Below are 23,434 nucleotides of genomic sequence, written 5' to 3' on the forward strand. Positions count from 1 at the left end.
GGTTGCATAATTCGTTTGCAAAACCTAAGTCCCAATCATATAATAAATGGTTAAGTAAGTTACCGAGCACAGAGTGCTCAAAATGTGTACAGGGATCGTCCTTAAGATTCACCATACCGCAAATCTTTGTATCACTATGTGGGCATAAATGGCAATTAAAATCCCCCGTCACTATGATATATCGTTCTTTCTGTTCAGATCCTAGACCCCTACATATGGCATCGTTTAATTCATCTAAGGCCCTGTGTTGGTGGGCCTTTGGGATATTGTTGTACAAATTAATCAAAATAATAGGGAGGTTTTCACCCAGCCTTAAAGAAAGAACCTGGTAATAAAGAGAGCCCCTTTATTTAGGCAGTTGGTAGTTAAATTAATTTTATAGGATATAAAAGTACATAGCCCCCCAGAACATCTGCCTCTATTGTTGGGTTGTGCTGCTAAAAAGTGTGTGCGGTAACCCTCTAAATGTATCTCAGCTTTCTCCCAACATTCCTGTAGGCAGATTACATCAAACTTGTCTACAAATTCCAGGAATGTTGGGTCCTTAATTTTATTTGACAGACCGCTACATTCCATGATAGTAGGCCCATCCTAACCCTTTGTGCATGCCGTGTTGTCCCTGCCTCTTGTATGATAGGGGTTGGAAAAACACCTGGGCTGGATGTATGGACTACTCTAACATCATCAACCCCCGCATTCGTAACAGGTAACTCACTTCGAGTTGAACTACTCAGATTAGCCATCTCGGAATGAATGTTAACTGAAGTGCCTGGCCTAAGTTTCTCGTTTGCTGTAGGGACTACTCTAAAATCATCAGCCCCCGCATTCATAACAGGTAACTCACTTCGAGTTGGACTACTCAAATTAGCTATCTCTGAATGAATGTTAGCAGGAGTGCCTGGCCTAGATTTCTTGTTTACTATAGGACATGAAATGGTAGGGTTTACTGTCAAATAAGTAACCTTGCCCTGAGAGGCCGGGGGCAGTCAGTCAACCATTTCCAGACAATCAAATCTATTGGCAGTCTGGAAACCTCTCCAGGTACCTCTAAAGGCTAAATCCCTATTGAGGTTAAAGTTACCACCCAAATCCCCCCAACCAACCCCCCAGTCTCGTCGACCTACTCTCCGCCAGTTTCCATCTTAAGCATCGTAATCAGGGCCAGAACCCCATTTAGGGGGGTAGAAGAAAGAAAGGCATTTGATATCAATGCCTTCAGATCCGCCTTGCATGTTCCAAGAGCAAATATGGTCAACCATGTATGGGTCCTCGAAATTTACCACAATACAATCGCCCGGGATGGTTTTTCTCTCCTTCCCTATCCAATGTACCCGGCGCACCATTAAAATCTTGCTGAATCTGTTTGGCGGGAGCGGTCTGTTACTATTCATCCAGTGTAGGACCTTATTTTTCAATGACCAGTTCGATTCCTCCATATGGTCCGTCAACTTTGGGACCCCCATCATAACCAACACATAGGGAGTTGACTCAGGCGGTAAATTCAGAGTAAGTCCACCAGCTCCTCCTCCCCTGTTCTGCTCTCGGATAGGCGGTACAGACTGAGCCCCACATTGTTTTTCTTTGTTGCTGGGATGTAAACAAGGGGCTTTAATATTATCTCCCTTATTATTCTCTTTATCTATGGGGGTTTTCGATTTTACAGGGACCGCTGGGGTACATATAATTTTAACCGGGGGCCCCACAGGTTTGATCTGTTTTGGTTTAATTGATTGGTTAAGTTTATTTACCCCACTTTTTGGTGCCGATTTAGTGGGTGCATTTTTAGTAAGAGCACATAAATCAGCTAGCTGTTTTTCTATATGGGACAGTCTAACCTCTAGCGGGGAGAGATGAAGTTTGAGTAGCTCACCCATTTTAATTAGGAGTGGCTCCTCGACTTCATCTGTACCAGAATCGCCAAAATAGATGGCAGAAGCCTCAACACTTAATGCTGTACTCAACTTGAATACCTTTCACCCAATTACCGACTCAGGCTTATCCATTTCAATTACCTACACCGTCTTTATCGAACCCCATTACAGATGCGCAGGATGGGAGTACAGGCAGATGCGCGGTGCTGGCGGTGTGGAACACATGATGCCACGTTTACACATATGGCTTGGTATTGTTCTCCCATTTCCAGTTTTTGGTCAGATGAACTCAGACACATTAGCACCATTACCGGGGTTGAGGTGGCGGAGTCTCTGCTGTTGGCTCTTTTGGGCTATGTACGGGACATTCCACCGCAGATTTGTTGCAATGTTGCTACTGATGGCCAAGAGGCAGGTGGCAGTACACTGGAGGAATCAGAGACCACCCTCAATAGCAGGCTGGATAAGGGCAGTTGTATACTGTAAAGATCAATTAACGCTATTCTGGGAACAGATGCCTAGCACATCCAGGCCTCTGGACATTTGGGCTCCTTTCGCAGACTGGTTGAGGTTGGGAGGATCAGATTACATGTCTATCACATTCATTGACACACAGGCCATAGCATAGTTCATGAACTGCTCATGAGAGTTGACACACCTAATTGGACCGACGGTAGGAACCCTGCACTGTTCACACATGGCATTCACACTTGGGTAAAAGAGGGCACTAGACCATAACCACATACTGTCAACACACTATGGACTTGGGATCGAATAGGGGGGATGTTCTAGGGGTATTGTTTTTATCTTTATTTCACATCAGGTCTATAGTTGGACCATGTTTAAATAGAATGACTGCCGATATGTACTAACGCCAGGATCATCTCGCTGCCTGCCCCTGTGGTTGTTGGCAATAAGCTGTGTACAACGACTCTGACGAACTAGCCGCCAGCCTCCGGGTTGTAGGCAAAAGGCAGTGTATTTGTGTGTTTATATAATAAACATTTTTTTAAAAATCCATGCATTCGCAGATTCAACCATCAATGCACACACTCACCCATGCCCCTTACTGACTCATCTATCCAATGACTCCTCTTGCATTCACCCACTTACACCTCCACACAACCACAAAAAAAGTCTACAATCAATGGAGAGATACATTTACCTGTAAAAAGGTGAGACCAATTGGATCCATCAGTGCTTGATGTGTTTGTTCGAAAAATGGGTGCTAAGGCCCACAAGGATCTCAGGCATGAACTAGGAATACCTATTCCTGTACGTTTCCCACATATTTTGAGAAGAAGAGATGATGCTCGGGAAATGGGGAAGCTAGATTCATTCTCAAGAGAGACGTGCATAAAAAAAAGAACCTTTCGATGAACACGTTAACATTTGAGAACTAAACCTAGTTCACCTGTGATACAGGCACTCTGCTCTCCCGCCAAATTGTGATGTGCATGACCTACTGGTAGACCTGGCTCTGTAAGTAGGCTACATAATCTGAAAGGGCTTTTGAACGACCCCTGATGCAACAGGCTGATACTACACAAAATGTCAGTAAGAGGTTCTGACCAGTCCATCTTCCTCTGTCCCACAATATTTTAGATTTCCATTTAAACAAGTAATCACAGATGCAAACAAACTTTCCTGGCCATACTTTACTACTTCCACACACTCTACTTGGAACCAATGGCTATTTTGAGATTGTTGGGATGGAAAACTTCTCTGCATGGTAATGATTGTGCACCCCCTGCCCTGGGAGCCCAACTGTACTGATGTTGGGATCCTTAATGCTGATTTTTGTTGTCATAGGCAAACACAGATCATGTGTGTGCGCCATAACAGAGGCCTGTCTCACGGGCTGCAGTCTTGTTGGACCAGGAGGGGGATCAAATCTCTACCCTCAGAGTAGTGAAAGGCTACTGCCTTCACCAGGAGTTGAGCAGCACAGGTGCAGTGGTGGCAGCATTTTGTGTAGTGACCTGTAGGAATGCACAGGTCTTTTTAACTGGGGTCACCGGAGTGAGGCCTAAAGGCCATTTTTAAAGTTCTGCTACTGTGTTCTTAACTCACCCTTGGCCTACATTGGTTTGCTGTGAAGTACTGAGCAGCACAGGAGTGGTGTATCTGAGCTGGGTGAATGTGTGCCTGGGAAATATGCAATACATGAAGGATTTAGTGTTGTGCAGTGTATGCAGGTTAAATGTATGTGCTGGATGTATGTGTGCCTGAGTGGTACAGTACATGAAGGATGCAGTGCATGCATGTTAAATGTATGTGCTGGCTGGCTGTATGTGTGTCTATGTATGTTACATCACATGAAGGATACAATGCTTTGCAGTGTGTTTGTAACTTCTATACATGCACTGGGTGAATGCATTTGTGGATAGAACAATACAGGGAGGGTCCTAGGTTCCATTTTGAGAGACCCAGGCCTCCATAGTGGGACATGGGTAGAAAACTTCCCCCAGACAGATTTCGGTATTGAGGCATTCTGTAAACTGGATGGAACATAAACTGGACAGGGCAAAAGAGTCCCCTGTACACTTCAAAGGGTGTTCTCTTTGAATCAGTGAAAGGTCGCAAGGAAGGGGCCTGGGTTCATCTTAGGAAGGAGATAGGGCTGATAGAAATCAAAGAGTAGGGCTGAGGCCCTGGGCTATTTGCTACACATCACTCTGGCTGACATCTAGGTGTGAACTCTTGTCACTCCCATGGCCTGTGTTGTGAGGCTCTCAGCTTTGGAGTCACTCCTGCTGTGACAGGCTGCTTTTCAAAAGAAGCAAGAGCAGAGGAGTGGACACTTTAAAAGAAGCAGACCCCCAACATAAATCTTCAAACTAAATCACATTTGGTGTCTGGAAATGGACTATAGGAAGGGGAGTTTGAGACCCCAGAAATTGTCATCTGCCAGGTGGCCAGAAATACTGTGTGAGTAGGGAAGCTCTGCAAAACTTCTGCCTGTGACCAGGACGGGCAGCAAGCCGTCCGAGTCTACCCGCTGGATGAAGGGACATCACCCAAGGAATTCAAAAACACCTGCCCTGGAGTCTGCAGCAACTGCCCCTGCCTGCTTGCCAAGACAAGTGTGCCCTGTGAGGAAGTGAAAAGCATTTAAGGGAGCGAGGTCCAGCGGGAGCCCAGCCAAGTGGACTCTCTTTGTGAGATGTGAAGAGATGGCTGCTGCAGCTATTGGGTCATCGCCCAAGTTCAGGACAAAACAGCAACCCCTGTATAACAGAGGAGGGCCGCTGTGAACTGAGCAATGTGTCAGACTGAATGGACCAGGCCAAAAGAGCCTGCGTGCAGTGCCCCGCTGACAACCCGAAATGCCAGGAGGGGCCACCGTGAAAAAACTGCATTGTGGTAAGGGCTGTAGTGGTCTACGACCCTGTAAATTAAGATGGGCCACTGCCAAGGACATCACTGTGATGATCAGGCAGGAGCCTGTGTGCTGTGAGGACACAGTGACTTCGCATGCCGTAGGGGGTCACTGGGAGCACCCAAAGCTGCGACCTGCTCTGCAAGCCCTGCCGGGAAAATTAAGATGCTGTAGGACCACCTGCGCACCAACTCCCAGGTGAGGGACTTGCGTCATGATCATCAAAACAACCCCACTGGGAGATGGATTGTATATTTACCCCCCAGTAGGAACCGCAAAGAGCCTCTAGTTGCTTCGGGATAGCAACGGTGTGCGAGGAACTCTACATCCGCTGAGTGCGGCCACACGGAATCGTCTGTCGCTAATTCAGCTGCTGCCGGTCTAAGTGGCAGGGGCATTCAGGAACGCTGGATGGTTTACGACGGCCAATGCAGGTAAGACTGATTTTGGACATGTCAGTCCCGGGGGGACCTCCTGCTAGTTAGAGCGGAGGAGCTATAACATTGTTGACTTTAAATTAGAGTCAAAGTGGGCCCTTGAGGCTAGGACTACTCTTGGGGAATACCCTGGATATTACCGAAAGTAAATGGGGAATAACCACTATTGCTTGAGCGGGGGAGTGGGACAGGGAACTGCCAAAGAGACACTAGAGTCCTGTGAATGTTGTATTTTTCCTTTGTGTTGGTGAGCGGTGGAAATAAAAAATACTTCCCTCTTTTTATAAAAGTGAGTATTTAGCTGGACAATGATTTATTGTTGCCACTGTGCGCATTTTGAGTTATGACCTTATGTTCACTATCCTGTATCCATCTTCTCCTGAGGAGCCTTGAACTGCTGCGACCATGCTATTACTGAGAGTCAAGTGCAGAAGGGGTACTTGGCCCACTTGCTCAGGATCCATAGTAAGTCAGGCCCAGGGACATCAGGAGTAAAAGGCCACAGCTCCCACGTTTGGGCCCATAGCTCCTGTGTGCCTCGTGGCCCTCGGAAAGGGGTTCTTACAGGGATCTACTTGTAGCTGCCCTACAGTGCCTGGCATCTACTTGTCTTCTTCTGCTTGTCAGAAAGAGACTTTCCAATATTTGCTATTGAACGTTTTATTGCTTTTCATCTAAAGAGAATACTAAAGCAGAAACGAAATATAATAATTCCACTAGGATGTGTGTATCAAAATAAATAAATATAACACAGACACCACACACAATAGCCAAATAACAGTTTTTAGTGCCAGCATTCTGACTGGCGCAATCAGCCCTCGGCCTTCCACAGGGATCGCTAACCTGAGTGCAATGAGTTTGAAGGAAGCTGTTTGTGTGCGAGTCAGTGCCTCTATTTCTATAGCAGGGACATTGTGCCTAAAACATTACCTTTAAAACAGATTCCTTACTGACCCTCCAGCCATTGCAGCGAGCGACAAAACCTGCAAATTAACGGTACAGTGCATTTCTATTGCCTTGATAATGAGAATGCCTAACTTAAAATGCCAGATAAAATTAATATTTAATTATTTAGTAGAATACTCGCAAAAACACTTCTTCTGTGTTCAGGATCCGTGCGAAAACATAGAAACAGAATGATTCTTATAATGAAGTAGCTGAAAAATATACCTAGGTCAATTTCTGACCTGAAGGGGATCTTTAAAAGTTTGCAAGCTAGAGCAACTATTAAAGGCAGTCCTTTTTCAGAACTGAAATTGTTACAGGAGATTACGTTCGTTTAAGAAGGAGATTAAAACTTTTTTATCGACATTTGGAAAGCAAAAAATACATAACTTTAAAACCAGCCTTTTCCCACTGTGCTCTTAGAACCAGGAATTCCATACCAGATGGTTCCTAGAAATGCCTCAAAGACCTCATCTTTCAAAACTATTTTTAAGAAACTGTTCTGTACAATTCACCTACACCATGCTTCCATCGCTGCTGTACAGCAACATTTGCAATATATATTGTTCTGAATGTAAAACACTTCGCACACACTGTGTGGTAAGGTGTGTGTGTTTTACTTCAGTAATTTTATACATTAAGATATTTCGCAATGTAAACACTCTGAAATTCAGCTCAAACTGCCATTCTGCTTGTTTAACAAATAAAGAGACCGAGTAAATCAGCTGCAAGCAAACAGCTCATCAAATTCAGCTCCAGGAAATTGTTCAACCTTCATAATCTCAAATCAAGACCTCAACAGGCATGGCAGGCTGCCAGACGGCTGCAGACATTTCATCTAGCTACTTTACAGCAGGGGTGCCCGACGCTGGCACACATGGCAAGTACTCATGCCAGGATTTTAGGACAACCAACAAGTACGTGACAGGAAACCATACTGAACTATTTTATGTAGATGTCCAGAAAATATCCTGTGGAACTGGCAACTGGTGCGGCCATGGCCACTGCTGCCTTAGCATGTCTGCACAATCTTCTGGATCCGACAAGCCTCCCTGAGTATTCCAACTCTCTGATCCCATGCTATCCCAAAACAGACAGCCAAGTGACAGGCACGAACAGACATATTGAAAAAGGTTCAAACACTACTAACTCGAGACGATACTTTTTCCAGGATATTTTGAAGAGAGAGACAGCTAGAGGAGAGCATAGTTGGTGGCACAATATATAGAAAAATAAAGAGGGCATAAGGAAGGGAAAGATAGAGGGACAGAAAGAGTAACCAGGGAAAGGAAAGAAAATGGAAAGCGAGCAGGAAGAGAACAAAGAAAATGGAGAAAAAAAGACAACTTGACAAAATGAAAAATGTAAAAAAGACATAGGTGATGAAATTTACATTCAAATCGGTGCATTTTGGAAAACGGAAAGACAATTGGAGTGAAGTTTGTAAAGGTTCTGTGCATAAAAACGAAGAAGACCAGCAAATATTAAACTGCAAACCAAAAAGAAAAAGACACAATGTACAATAAAGGAAGAGTTAACAAAATAATCGCCACAGTAGAGACTAGCAAGTACAGTGACAGGTAGGCTCCTCGTGGAATCGATACTTTAATGCTAGAAGAATTGGCTGGAAAAGTTACAATATTTTTAAAGATCATACGGAACTTGTAAGATACTTTGCACTTCAAGTGGTAGGACAGAAAATTGCCTACGTTTTTAGTCAGTGTTACTGAGTTTTTTCTCAGTACCACGCGCTGTACGCTCCTGCAAGGTCAGTAACACCCCTCCAATAAGCATGCAGTTCGTTTCAGGAGCTGTTGAAGTGGACAGGCATGGGCTGTGATGCAAAGGAAATAGGATCGTTAAGCTTGAAATTAAAAAAAGAGTATAATTAAAACATGGAAACAAACAGCTGCACAGAGTGGTGACTACTACTATCCCAACCCTCCCTAGTATATGTTGGCTTCTGTAATCTGGTCTAACCAGCCCCATACATTGTTCTGTTCGATCTACGGAGCCTCGTGTTTCAGAAACTTCCTGGAGTTGTGGCTCAGCTATACCAAATACAAAAAATAAACACAATAATAAAGTAAGAAGAGGACGACAATGCCTAGGAGTGCCAGATTCACCAGAAGGCACTCATCTTGATCCAACTTTTGTCTCTGTGCTGCAAGCAGTAGAACATATACAGATGAAGCAAGGCTTCGGGCAAATATAATATCTCAGATGAGTCTAGCCAAACATTCTGTATAGAGAAATACATTCTGCAGAAAACATGACTGTAGGAAATGTGTCCTTTTTGCAGGGTCACCCTGGATTTTTAACCTTTTTCTGGAACCTAACCTTTTGCTGGAACCTGCAGTTTTGCTTGTAGTAGAAAGAACTCTGTGCACTTTACCCCTGCTAACCAGTGCTAATACCTATGCTACCTCCTTTCAGCATGGTGAAACTGGTATACCCCTAATTGACATATTTACCTTTCCTTAAAGTATCTAGCATATGGTACAAAAAGTACCCAGGACCTGTACGTTAACTGTCACTAGTTGTCTGCAGCACTCACTGTGCCACCCACAATGTAACAATGAACACATGAGTGCAGGCGTAAGATTAGTATCTAGCTGGTGCAGTTTTAAACTGCAAATACAACCCGTCAAAATAACTGTTTTTGACAAATCATAACCTTCCTTTCAAATGTTTAGGTCACCCATGTGATGTGTAGGCCTTATCGCCCAGAAGGCAGGGTGCATGATATTTAAAAGTAGGACAGATGGGAACTTAATGTTAAACAGGTCCTTCCTTACATGGAAAAACGCCAAAAGCTATTTTACTGTACGAAGGCTGGCTGTTCCATAGGAAAAGACTGGGTTGCATTATTACATTTAATAAACAGATATACAAATAATTAAACAAGTACCTTAATTGCTGTTAAAAAAATACAATTCAATGATGAAATCAGATTTGTAATAACTAAAAAGGAAAAGGTACTTTGAGAAAATTACCACTTCCTTGCCTTTTAAAGCATCTGGATGCCATTTTCATTTGTTCTCGGACTTATGGCAGCCAGTAATTAGCAATTGAATAGGTGCAAATGAGTGTGAAATGCTTCCCTGGAGCAAACAACTGGCTGACCTGAATGGGCAGTGATGGCTCCTCTAAACCTGGCAGAATATGCAAGGTGGGGCTGCGAGCATCCTTTTTTGACACTGCAGAGTCAAATTCTACTTGCAAGTCAAATCCTGCTTCACAGGTCTGCTGTAGTTTTCCATGTAAAACCCGGGATGCACTTCAAAGGGCAAAGACAGGATGTTAAAACAATCTTGTGTATCCACTGTCTAGTTGCGGGAAAATCCTGCTTTGTTAAACCAAACCTCAGTTTCTGGGATTATTGGGGGTACTTTGGCTGCATCAAATTATATGTTGATGTTAGATGTGGGGGGACACTAGGGTTCCCATTGTCCACTCCCCCCCCCCCCAACACACACCAGCCCTCAGAGCCCAGGTTGAGTGGGGCCAAAGAATTTCACCATCTAGAAAATGCCCTAAGTGGATAAGGCTGGCCCAATTGGTTACTGCATGTCCAGGATTTATTCCCACCAACAAGCTTGTGTCAGGCATAAAATATGTCACCTCTTGGCACCCACTTTAGAACAATCACAGACCTGGGGCAGAGAAAGTAACCTGCTGTTTGAGACCTGAGAAGAGTCTGGAAGACTAGAACTGCTTTTCGCCCTCTTCCCAGTACAACGAAGTGGACTCCAACTGCAATACGGCTGACCTCCTGTTAAAGCTACGGGACACAAAAAGCTACAAGAGGCCATTTCCTGCAATTACCCAGCTGACCAGTAGCACCTGGACTGGGCCCTGCGAACTGGCCTCTGCTTGACATGCTGGGAGTCTCAAAGATCCTTCCCTGAGGTCCTGGGGGGCTTAAGAAGTGTACTACTGTGGTGAGTTGTGATTTAAAGGACTAAAGTCAGACCATCACATCTTTGACTAGGACAAACCTGATTGGTATATCCGACCTGTGCTCTATTGCGGTCATTGTTAAATTGCACCTAGGACCTGGCCTACCAGGACCATTGATCATCATTGACATTTTATGCTTCCTGGTATTAGTCCTACTTAATACCTTAAAAAATTAATCGCTCTGGTTCCCTTTATTGGATCTTTGTTGTTTTGGTGTTGTTTTGTTTATTAAAGTTTATTCTACCTTTTTAATTCAGTTTGGGAATTTTATTGTTTTGCAATTCAACTTTATCACTGTTTTCGTACTGTATAAATACTTTACACATTGCCCTAAGTTAAGCCTGTCTGCTTGGTGTCATAGCTACCAGTGGGTTAAACTCAGGTCAATTTATTGACTTTGAAGCTTCACCATAACAATGGTTGTGACTGTTCCTTTATTTGGGTAATACCTCCCTACCCCACCCAAATAAAAATCAATGTTTTACATTGGTGTTCAGAGGTGGGATCCATTACTTATGTTTTACAGTACCATTCAGCAATTTAAGTTACAATCAAAAATTGATTCTAACTAAATTCATTCCTTCCCTCAATATTTGCACCTGTGATTTTTACAAAGATGGGAGTAGATCAGAGCAGCATCAAGATCCTCAGAATGCCAGTGCTGAGAAAGATGTGCAAGGACAGAGGGCTAAAAGTGATGAAGGAATCCAAGAGAAAAAAGTTTGCTGTAAGAGTCTGTGAGGAAGTATGCATGCTGAAGTCCACTTCACAGGAGCAAGTGGGGGAGGAAGAAAAGGAATAGGAGGAAGGAAGGTAATTAAATGTTCTTCCAAGAGGCTCCAGAAGCAGAAGAGGACCTCACAGGGGGTAGAATAGATCACAGGCAATGTTCAGATCGGGGAGCAGTGTCTCCTTTCACACCTAGACCCAATTAGAGCTGAAGGACAGGCAGGCAGAAAGACCTCTAGAGCAACAGACCCACAGCTGGAAGTCAGGCCTGGCCAAGTGCTTTTTGGTATTTATTGCTTCATTGCATAGGTCAAATTAGACTTTATTGCCAATATTTTGAGGAGTTTTATTTATTGCGAACTCGACCCGAAGGTACCAGAGCGCTTTACATGAGCACCAGTTGTGTTACAGACGGACACATTCATTTTATTAGGCACCAGGAGATTAAGTGATTTGCCCAGAATCACAGGATGTTAAGCGTCCCTGCAGAGACTCGAACCCGGTTACCCAGCTTCGAGGTCGACCGCTCTAGCCGTTAGGCCACAGCCTACTACAATCAGTTTTCAACAGAAAACAAGTGGTTCTATATTCACAATGCTTTTTAATGAGATTTTAAATCGCTGAATGGATTTGCCCCTGCTGTTCAGCTCAACTTTATTTTAGAACCTCTATACTTGAAAAAACATGGCATACACAAAGTATTACGACCACGACTTTAAAGCTTTAGCTAATTAAAACTTTTTTACTAGGAGAGAGGAAGCACAACATTGTTTAGCTGTCAATAGTATACCTTCTAGGATTATCTTGATAAGTTTTCATGACAGAGAACATCTTACCCTCCAGAATACAAAACTCTGGGTCTGGCTGCAGATCAATAGAAAATTTAAAGCAAGATCCATACATAATAAGCACAGAACACGTAGGTCTGCGATAAGTGCTTTTGCCACACACAGAAATACGGGTAACCTTTGACATTATTGCAAGATGCTCTGTTACTGTTCTTTGAGGTTAAAAAAAAACACTTTTATCAACGTTGTTCTTAAAAATTCTGCGTCTATTGCTCGGGTCTATTTTAGATTTACAACTTTAGCAGTAACATGTAGAATTATAGAAGTGTAACTGATTAACTGGATGTTTTTTTCACCGGGGTTTTCTACGCGACATGTAGTAGACAACGAAGACGAAGTTTTAATTGTCAATAATGCTATTCAGAATATTGTACATGGATTCCAAACCAGCCCTTCATTGTGGACTAAATTTTTGACTGGCAGTACTTTATACATAGAAATAAACATGGAGTAAAGAAGGCGGCATCTTTTAGGTTAACTCCGTGGGTGTTAAGTCAGACTGATGAGTGTCAGATCTACAAGGGCAATTAGAGATGACTCGCATGTGCCTCAGTAGGACACAGTGGCATTTTGAGCAGCACAATAAATACAATAGTTGTTAAATCAAAAGACTATGTAAGACAGAGTTAACTGGACTCGTACAACCAATGGTTCAGAATATACACATTCAACAGTTTCATACAGGATGCTTAATGTGCGTCCAACTCTTTCTAACCATGCACTCCTTATTGTACATTTAGGTCTTTCATAGGTAGCAACACGGGTGAGGATCTGCCCAAACATATGTACATCAACCTCAGGGTTTCTTCCACCATCATCTTTGGAAGCAAAAAGAACAGGCATTGTCTATCAGCCTCAAATTAAATCTCTGAAGTACTTCTTGCCCACCAGGAAAAAGGTAACTGTGAGTAGATACAAAAATACCAAGCAGAGTACAGAAAGGCACACTTCCCAGCACAGTAAAGTGAACAATCAAGACAAAATGTGCACCCTTGTAGTTTTCATGAACCCAGATGATCCGAATATATTAGGGGGACATATAATTATTCGGTGCTCTTTTAGATAAACGAAATTTCTGGAGATTTCTGCTATGATAGAAATATTTTCACAGGGGCTTGTTTTAAAATACAACGTGTAAGGAATAATAGACAGTGGTAAAATCGACATTCACTGAATTTATAATGGCCCACGTGCAACCCTTCTAGCATGACTACATCTCTAATTCTATGAAATACAACTTTCGCTTGAAAATCAATAAAATCAATACCTTCTATATGCCTTAAAATATTGCATACTAAGAGTTTTCACCATTTTGTATGCAAGTATAATTTGGTGTACCTGTTCATCAGGAGATCAGAGCCACCCACAAGGAAAAGGTGTGCGTTGTGTGCACCCTCATGCAAATCACTGATCTTCAAACTCTGAGTTACATATTTTTGGAACAGAAGATCAGAATTAAAAGCTATTTTTTTATATTTGGGGCATATTTGCTCAGAAAACAAAAATAGCGTGCGTACTGAAGTGCAGGGGAAAATATGCTTGGTCATGGGGAAGGGAAAATTAGTTTTTATTAATTACGTAAACCTACACTTGTGTAATAAATACTTTGCACACTTATATCTAAAACCACTTGAAGTAACTAGTCAATATGATTTCTCTTCCTAAATTACAAGCCGTCAAATTGCAAAAGTTGAACAAAAATGAAAGACAGATGGTACCTGGTTCCATAAGGACCTCACTGGGCAATGCTTGGATTTGTGATTTCTCAGGAATCCATGTCCACTTCCGAGATGCTCTGCCGTAATACAACAACGGTGTAAACAACTGTTCTTATTTTTGCGACATTCAAGATAACTCCATGCTGCAATGCCAATGTGCCCAGATGGCAGAGTCCTCACAATGGCTCTAGTTCCAGTATAGATAGATTTCTTCACCTCTTTGTCATTTTTACAAAACCGCCTGATCAGCAAGGTAGAGCGTTCCTTTTTATTCCTGGAAAAGTCATTGTCTAAGTCTTCTTCTGAATTGTTATTTAACTCTCCAAAATGGCTGAGAAGCAGTTTTGAGGCTACCCTACTCGTGACGTGTTCGCCACACACGCTGCCGCCTGGGCATGGCATCCCGGGCACCTCTCCTGGGCCGTGTTGCAGCAGTAAATGTTTATTCTTCAAAGCCCCACATGCGCTCAGCTGCTGATGTCCGTTTTGATTTTCTAAACTATTGGGCATGTACCTACATTTACAAGCAGCGAAGACAGAGTCGTCACTTGGGTCTTTACCAGTGCTTGTTCGCTGCCAACAGTTTCCTGAAATAGACCGGTTCTGTGATGCACACACAGTCTTCGACAGGTTTCCCTTCCAGGTACAGCCCGACCGGTGGTCCCCTCCGCTGTCGGGATCACCCGAGCCCCTCTCGTTTGCCGCTGGTTGACACGCCGGCCTTTGCTTTGACAGGCCGTCCATTTCAGAACCAAATTCCGGCCATACACCGTGTGCCATTAACGCGGGAAGGGAAGGCTGCACGCGGACATCTCTCTTCGCTGAACAAATGCATGATGTGTGCGACCTTCCTCGTGGCTCGTCAGACTCGCGGCTTTTCCCCAGAAAGTCACCACAAACGTGACCAAAGTGGTCTGGCGCAGCGACACCCTTGTTTCTGTACACCAGGCCTCCTTGACTGGCGTTAATTTGTCCCTCTTCATTTGTCAATGAACAAGGGCCGGTCAGAGGATGCAGGAGGTGGCCGCCTTTACGTGCGTGGAAGTAGGAAACCGTATCTGCAGGCGACCCTCCCTTATTTGCAGCCTGTCTTTTTATAACGCTGGTATCCAAAGTATTCTCAGTATTCTCTACTCCAGCTGTCTGGGCAGATATCACTTTCCCGTTAGCCAGAGGCAGGGGTAGAGAGCCAGTCATTTCACCAGAGGTCATCTTCCCACACAAACATCAGATGCTTGTGCGCTGCCCTTTCAAGCCATTGTGTTTGGAATTCACGCACTTTCGCCACAAATGCATCTTCAACTCGGTGGAGCTACTTGGTAAGCACCGGGGACTTTCTTGAAGAGGCCTGCATGGGATTTTCAGCCGCTCTGCATTTTCATCCATCACATCCAATATTTTGGTTTGGAGCAGCTTTGCTGTAAAACATGGTTCTCTGTTGTACAGTTGATAAATTCTTCATGCGAAGAAATAGAGCATTTCCTGAAAAGAAAGAAAAAACGCCATGTCAGATTGAATTAAGGTTGCACAATTCTTACAGATTCATTTCCGACCTAACCATTCTGGCATGTGATTCAGAAAGTCTAGCTACAAACTACAGTCGTATTTGTATACATCAGTTAGAATCCGGACAATAATGTAACGTTTTAAACAGCACTGCACTCGACGTTACACTACTAAGGCATTTCCAGATTTCTTCACTCATACTTGGATCTGTGTTGTAAAGTTATGAAATTCTTTTTAAAAGCCTATTTATGAATGTATGTATGTATAGAGACTTTATTCAGTTATATTTCACACCATAAAAGTGCACATATATGCAATGCAATTAAAAACATTATTCGTACTATTACAATAATTCGTATCACATACAAAAATTATATTACACGTAGCCCATTGTCAATAAGATGATCCAAATACATGGTAAAGTGCAGACAGTAAGTACAACATCATTGGTCTAGGCAGTTCCTTAATTTGAGAGTTAATTTTAAAAATTCTTTAACCTGTAAAACACTATCACTATACAAAAGCTGTAAGTAAAAAAAAGCAGGTTTGATTTGGTTAAAATTAAGTTTCCTTAAGAGGGCAACAAGATAACGTTTACGGGGATATTCATAAAACCTACATAAAAACATAAAATGCAGCATATCCTGAGGAGACTTCCCGTCGCAGCCACAGGGTGCTGTAACCTTATTAAAAATGTCTGACTTCGGTCGAATTAAAAGATAATGGAAGATGTCAAAGCTAAACCTAGTCAACAAGAATTTCTCATGAGAGGTGAAATTACTCATTAAATATGGCTCCATGCTTTCACAGGTTTTTAACATCACATATTTCCTGATTCTTGGCTTCGTAAGCTCCTCACTTTCCCTTTGAGCCAGCTTGTCCTTATAAAAGGCTTGTTTGATTGCTAATATATCCCATTTTACTATTCCGCTAGGATTTACAAACAAATTCAGGCGACCTAGCCTGGAAAAGCAAGTTTTCAGATATTTTAACCACGGGACACGCATGTGTTTGTCCTGAGATACAAGATCTCTTACTATCAAATGGGTAATGGGTATGTCCTGATTTATCCAAAGTTTCAACCAACAAATCAGAGGCCTTAAGGAAAAAATATCACTTAGATACTGGATTCCCAATTCTTCGTGTACTGTCAGGTTGGGCAGTGGCGGCTGGTGACATTTGAAAGTGGTGGGGCGTAAAAATTGGGGGATGAGTGTTGCATTGTGAGGGAGCCAGACTGACTTAAGGCGGGTTTGCAGTGGGGTTGAAGAACTTCCCTGTGAGAAAATGTTGAAAAAAGGAGTGGTAAATGGAGTATTTTAAAGCAAATTTGAGCAAGCAAGAAAATCTATTGTGAACATGAAGTCTTGAAATATTAAAATAAGAAAAGAATTGCAAAGAACAAAATGGCATAAAAGTCTACAGAGTCGACTTTATCACCTTTAAACCTGCAGGCACGTAACCTCGCCTTCAATGCGAAAACCAGTGTCTGCATATGTTTTTTTTTAAACTGCATTATACACTTTCAGCACTGTAGCCAGCTCCTCCGATAATCTTATTTTAAGAAAAAATGATCTAACTGTCAGGCGAATTCAAGTGATAATATTTTGGGGAAAATCCAGTAAATCAACCAAAGAAAGAGAAATGAATGTATTGCACAAAGGTTCCGTAGTTATTAATATGGTATGCAGTCAAGCCACTCCATTAAGATAAAAAAGATTACCATTACTTATACATTGTTCAAACTAGGTTCATAAAAGACAATAAAAAGAAGCACATCTCATTTACTAACGCGCACACTTATTTACCTAAATAAATCATCATGATGGTTTCTCATTGTGGGCAATGAAATGCCGGTTCTAAAATTCTATAATTACCGGCGAGCAGCAGTCATGAATCATTTGGGGAGATAAGTGTGCGTCTGATACAAGTGGAAGCTGCAAACGTACACAGAGAGCAACAGAGGTGTGCCCACTCTAGTGCTACCGAGATCCGACCTCGAGATAAACAAAACCGACTCCATCCAAAAGAGAAAACAACATTTAACTGGCACATTGTAATATCACACGTCTTCCTGGTTTTCAGACTAAGCACGCAGGCTGGATTTATTTTTTAATCTATGTACAAGTGACAAATTAACAGTCACGGCCAGCATGACGGGTAGGGTGGAAATGGGGTCATCGTGGGACCATGGGGGGGAGGCGGGAGGGGTTTAATTAAAGAAAATAAAACTTGCCGTCTCGGCCTGCATTACGGGGCAAAGAAATACGCTCAGATATTCGAGGACGGATTATTTATTTTTCAAGTTTGAATATCTGAGGAGAGAGAGTATGTTCGTATACATTTCTGGTAGTACCAGCAGTGGGGATACTAAAGTTACAGACTGCAGGCCAGGTGCTTGGTGGAATTTGTGTAGGCTTGCTTAATGCTACCTTTCCTTTCAGTCACTGTAAAAACGTGAACTTCACTTACTAGTATGAAACCTCTCTCGGAGTGTACTCGATAGATGACGTCTTCCCACCGACGCAGATTACAGCAAGCACCAGGCGGTCCATCCGTAGTAGGCACAAGACAGTCACGACGACGCACGAGTCACATGGTCCACTCTCCTTACCTTCGTGCTAATTATACTTTCACTATCACTAGTTGTTGTGTGGGAGCACTTGTGCGCCACGCGCGGTGACATCACTGCAGTTTACTGAGTTTAGGGAAATGGCCAATCACAAACGACATGGCTGATTATAGCCATATGTGATTGGCCATACTGTGCTGCCCTCAGCCAACACCCACGCGCGGTCCCATCCTGCTGCAGCAGCCAATCCTGGCGTAGCGCTATCAGCACCACTGCGCCAGGATTGGCCTACGAGCAAGAGACTATCTGCCCTAAATGAGCCCGGGGCCCCGGGTCCTGCTATGTGTGTGTGTGCTAGAGAGAGGGGAGGGGGAGGGACGGGCTACACTGTGCGCATGCGCGGGAAAGTCAAAATATTGAAGACTCCGGGTTTTAGCTTGCGCAGTCACTGCCTGCTGCTTGTCTGTGCGCTGCCTGCCTGCCACTCTTTCTGCTGCAGCCCCGCCCCCCACGGCCCACTACCTTATGGATGCCCGATTCAGTCATCAGTCGGGCTGGTACCGGAACGGTCGCGCGCAGTGCTCGGGTGCCTGACAGTTGCGCATTTATTTTAAAATAAGTTAAGATTGATTGGCAGTGCAGGTGCGGTCGTCCATGGCATGGGATAGTGGGGCAACGCCCCAACGCCCCCAATGGACGCACCGCCACTGAGGTTGGGTGTACTAGTGGGGACACAAAGTAGACGTTTTAGGAAATTGTTTTCGACAACCTGCAACTGTTCTCCAGTTACATATCCCCAGAGTTCACTACCATATGCAGCTGTAGCAACAGATTTGGCATTGTAAAGCTTAATCATTGCGTTTGTTGGCTTCTTGCCCAGTTTTGTCGCAAAGTTAAAAACAGAAGCATTAGCCCTTGTCAGTTCACCTTTCTTTCTGACCAAGAGTGGACCCCAATTGAGCTTGGTATCAAACAGGACACCAAGATATGAGAATGTTTCTGTGACTGGTATTGGGACATCATTCAATTTAAAAATAAAATTCTTTTTGGGTTTATGGCCAACATGCATTATGTATGATTTGGAGTTGTTGACCAATAGATTTCGGTCAGACATAAAAGTATTAAAAGCATTTAAAAGAGCCTGGAGTCCCTTCTCCGTTCTTGAGATTAAAACCGCATCATCTGCGTATAAAAGAACTGGAATACCCCGCCTGCCAACTCTAGGGCAATCCGCCTGTACATTCTGTAGATAATCATCTAAATCATTAATATACAAATTAAAAAGGAAGGGGGCAAGAATGCAACCCTGACGCACTCCCTTCTTTATGTCAAAATTACCAGTGGTGTCCCCGTTTACAGAATATCTGACATTAGCACTGGTATTACTGTGCATATCCACCAGAAAGTCGACTAACCCTGGATCCACACCTTTCTCCCTCATGGACCTCCACAGCCCCCCCCTGTTAACACAGTCGAAGGCTGAAGAGAGGTCCATGAAGGCAAGATGGACAGTTCCCCTCTGTACAGTGGTGTATTTGCTCAATACGAGGAAGAGGTTAAGGCACTGGGTTATGGTGGAGCCCCCCCCACAGAAACCATACTGAGAAATCGACATGGTGTTATTTGCGGTCGCCCAGCATGTTATTCTCTGTAGTAGGATTCTCCCCATAATTTTGACCATAGAGTCAATTAATGAGATTGGCCGGTATCAATGAGGGCTGCCCTTATCTCCTTTCTTAAAAACGGGAACAATTGTTGATAGTCCCCATGAGGTAGGACAGCCCACTATTTATGAATGTTTACCACGCAATACAAACACTTAACCATGAAAAAACGCAGCGAGCACATGTTTTGCATCAAATGAAAAGAAATAGACAGGAGAAGCTTACAGATCTGTGAAAGTGTCTCACCTGCTCCTCTCTAAGCATCCAAAATGAGCCTAGCACCATCAGCCCAAACACGGCACCCACCCCATCACAGTGAAACACAGAAAAGAACCACGATGTAGATCATGCCTAGACACCCATTCGCAGACCAGGGTGTGCAATTTGCACACTGACTGGTTTGAAAAGGGTCGACGGAGACACAGTGCCCAGACAACCCCGGGGTGACAGTGTTGTGCTTTACAAATGCTGTTTGATCGAAAAGCGCAGCCAGTTGGTGATAAAAAATCCGTGTACTAATAGGTTTCCTTGCAAATTGTACATTTGAAGGGGTCGCAAAACAACCTCCATAATGAATGTCAATTAGGCAGCCACAAATTACAAACCGCTGTTAAGAGTTGTGAATGCCAGACTGCGTCCTTGAAGAGACAGCGGACCACAATTCTCGCATTTGTTTTCCCAAATGAGAAACATTGTGTTTTTTAAGCAGCGTTGTCTATTAAAGGAACAGGCACAGGTGCAGAAAAAAGGTTCCCATGGGAATACATCAAGGAAGCATGCAGTGGGCATCTGGATCAATGCGTGCCCTCTCCCTCTCTCACCCACAACGCTACCCAACAAGATTCCAAAAGGGTGAGCTGTCCCAAAGTGCGATAGCTTCCCTTTTGTGGTCAGATGTCATCCCATTTGAGGTGTTGGTATCTGATTAGTAGTTTACATGCCTTCTATGTCTCAACTTTCTCTACGTCACCTATTTTTACCTCGCCTCTCCCGCTTTCAATATACTGGTCTACTCCAGCACTCTCCTCATTCATGACCTTGCCTACTCTATCACTCTCCGCCTACCTCTAGACCTCTCCCTCTTGACCCCCCCGCTATAAATGGCAACTTCATTTCAACCTTCTGCTTCTCTTTGCCTCGCTGTTCGCCTCCATCTGACTTTCCTGTGTCTCTCCTCTATTTCAACTCTCAACCTCTTCTTTTTTCTATCACTTAGCTCGCTCTACTTCTCTCCCAGCCTCACGACTCTTATTTATAAATCACATTTCTTTCTCTACCTCACATCTTTTACTTCCTGATTTCTGTCACACTACCTCTTTCACTACCCTCTCTCTTCTAGCCTTTGATGAAGCTTGGTTTTGCAAAATAAAATCCTGCTTGAAAGAATCATCTCATGTTTGTCTTACTCATAAGAGAATGACTGATAGTGTGAAAAATGATTAACATGGGTGACAAATTTCTAGTAAATAAGTGCAAAACAAAGCACGTTAGAAAGTATTAGTGAAATAGTGCAAAATGAAGCACAACAGGTATAGAAAAATGAAAGTAGCATTAAACGGGTGGAGAAAATGAATAAATAAACTTTCTTTATGTGAACTAAGACATTAGTGAGAAAGAGAAATGGAAATACTAAATAGAATATGCTTATGAAAATGTTACGTATAAACGCTTATTTTCTTTACATGTAATGTAAAAGAGATATTAAATAATAATGGGACCAATTCGAATAATATTTGTGGATTTAATAGAAAAGGGATGATTCTTTTGCCATAATTATCTTTTATTAAATTATCGTTCTAACAAATGTCTTCTTTTCGCAGAGAGAGATGCATTACAAAATCCTATAAAGGCCTTAAAAACTTGCTTGAATGATACTTTCTTTTCTTAAAATGTAGGCCTCAGAAGAAAAGTGTTCTGTCCTTCACGTTTTAAATTGCTGAGTTAGTTTGTTTAGCTGTGCACAAATGATACTTAAGGAGTTTCCTCTTGATAATTCACTGTGAATAAACTCGTTGGACGAAAGTTACAAAACGGAGAAAGGTGCGCAAAGGATGTGGATAAACGTTGTGAGATGTTTTCTGCTTCCGCGGAAGGAGGACTTCATTAGAACTAAAAACGACTTTCTTCAATGAACTTTGTCTAGCTAGTATGGTCACCTTATTTTAAAAACCAATGAGAACGAGAAGAAGCTATGAACAATACTTTTAGGAGATTGGAAATTAATATTTAGGGTATAAATATTTGTGTAAAAGAGAATTATGGTAGTAGCTGTTTCTATGAGAGGAGAGTATTGCTGCTGTTCCTCTCTATGCTACTCTTGCTGGCTGTTGTCTTTGCTAAACCCGTCTGAGACTGTCCTGCGATCTTTGCACTTCACCGGTTGGTAATGTTGATTTTAGCTATATCTTTTTGGCCAAGAGGTTAGCTTCTTTTCTCATTGCACGCCGTGCAATAATTATCTAGATTCGAAGGATATCAAATTGCATATCGATATTTGCAAAGAAATATTTCCTCTTTTCTCTCTCTCTCTCCACTCAAATTCTTGTTATTGATATTATCTGAATTTTATGTAAATGATTTCTTATATTAGTGACTTACCTGTAACATTTGTTTATGAAGAAACTAATGATATTTGCTAATGTATTCATGAACTGACCATTCATATTCTGAAAAACTTAGATAAAAGTGACTTAAGTAATTCAGTTTGTTGTCATTAATATGAGAATTTGATAGATTTGTACATATCATGACAGTTGTTATTAAGTTAGATATTTTCTTCACTAGGGTCCTCATGAGGGGACTATTATCCGTCTTTCCATTGCCAAGTTCCTATTAGATCTACTTAAAGATCCATCGGTGGACCTATTGTTGTAAATGGTTGAGTTCTCATGGAACTGCTAATCATAAAAGTCTCTAGTTGGTATAAAATTAGTTATATCTTTGAAGATTAATAACATTTCTTCCAGTTTCCGGTGCATCACCTTTCAATTTACCTTGCCATTAGTTTGCAATCTCACCACCCCATCTCCACTGTGTTTCGACCTGTATTCACTTATCTTTCTCACTACCTTCCTCCTTTCAGTCTACCTTTATTTCTCTAGCTTTTTTTCTCCAACTATTATTTACTAATCTCTCATATACACAAACCTATTTCAGCACCTTCTATATTTCAACTTACCACTTCTACCTCACCAATCGCTCACTAGGTATGTTTTTCTCTACCTCACCATCTCTACCTCCAACTCAAACTCTCAACACCGAATCAATACCATCTGTCTCTACTTCACCAATGCCTTTTAACTCCCTCTTTTTGCTCTATAACTCATTTCTTTCTACCCTTCATTCCTCTCTTCATCTTCTACTCTTTATCTGGCCCATCTGTCTTTACCTAGCCCATCTCTCTATACTGCTTCTAATTTAGCATCCTTCGATCCCATAGCGGTTTCTAACTCAAAATCTATGTTTCTCTCACACCTTGATTCTACCGTCTACCTCTAGCCTTTTCTGGCTTTACTTCTTGCTAACTCATCCCTCTTTTTACATTCTCTCTCTACCTCGCCCCTTGTTGTACCCCACTGATTAGCCTCTTCACTGCTCCTTTTCCAAATCTCTAGCTATCCTCAACCTCACTTTAAAACCATACCTATTGTTCTGCCTCTATATCTCTACTTACTGGTTCATCTTTCTACCTCTCTGTATCTTTCCTACTTGCTACCTCACCCATCTCCCTTTACCTTGTTTCTATTTGTGCCCCCTTCACCATCCTCTTCATCTTTCTGGCAACTCTGCTCTTTTTAAG

The 23,434-nt window shown here is 42.6% G+C and overlaps 1 protein-coding gene across 7 annotated transcripts in view; it reads right to left on the reverse strand.

Moving 5' to 3' along the window:
- Positions 1-23,434, reverse strand: part of PLCE1 (phospholipase C epsilon 1) — a 1,649,974-nt gene that overhangs the window by 1,315,837 nt on the left and 310,703 nt on the right. For all 7 annotated transcript variants that reach the window (XM_086922473.1, XM_086922472.1, XM_086922474.1 and 4 more), the window contains exon 2: positions 13,894-15,375. In XM_086922473.1, coding sequence (XP_086778599.1) covers positions 13,894-15,105 — 1,212 coding nt within the window. In that variant the 5' untranslated portion in view covers positions 15,106-15,375. The remainder of the gene's footprint in view (positions 1-13,893; positions 15,376-23,434) is intronic.

Source organism: Lissotriton vulgaris, chromosome 5, assembly GCF_964263255.1.
Source record: "Lissotriton vulgaris chromosome 5, aLisVul1.2, whole genome shotgun sequence".
NCBI lineage: Eukaryota > Metazoa > Chordata > Amphibia > Caudata > Salamandridae > Lissotriton > Lissotriton vulgaris.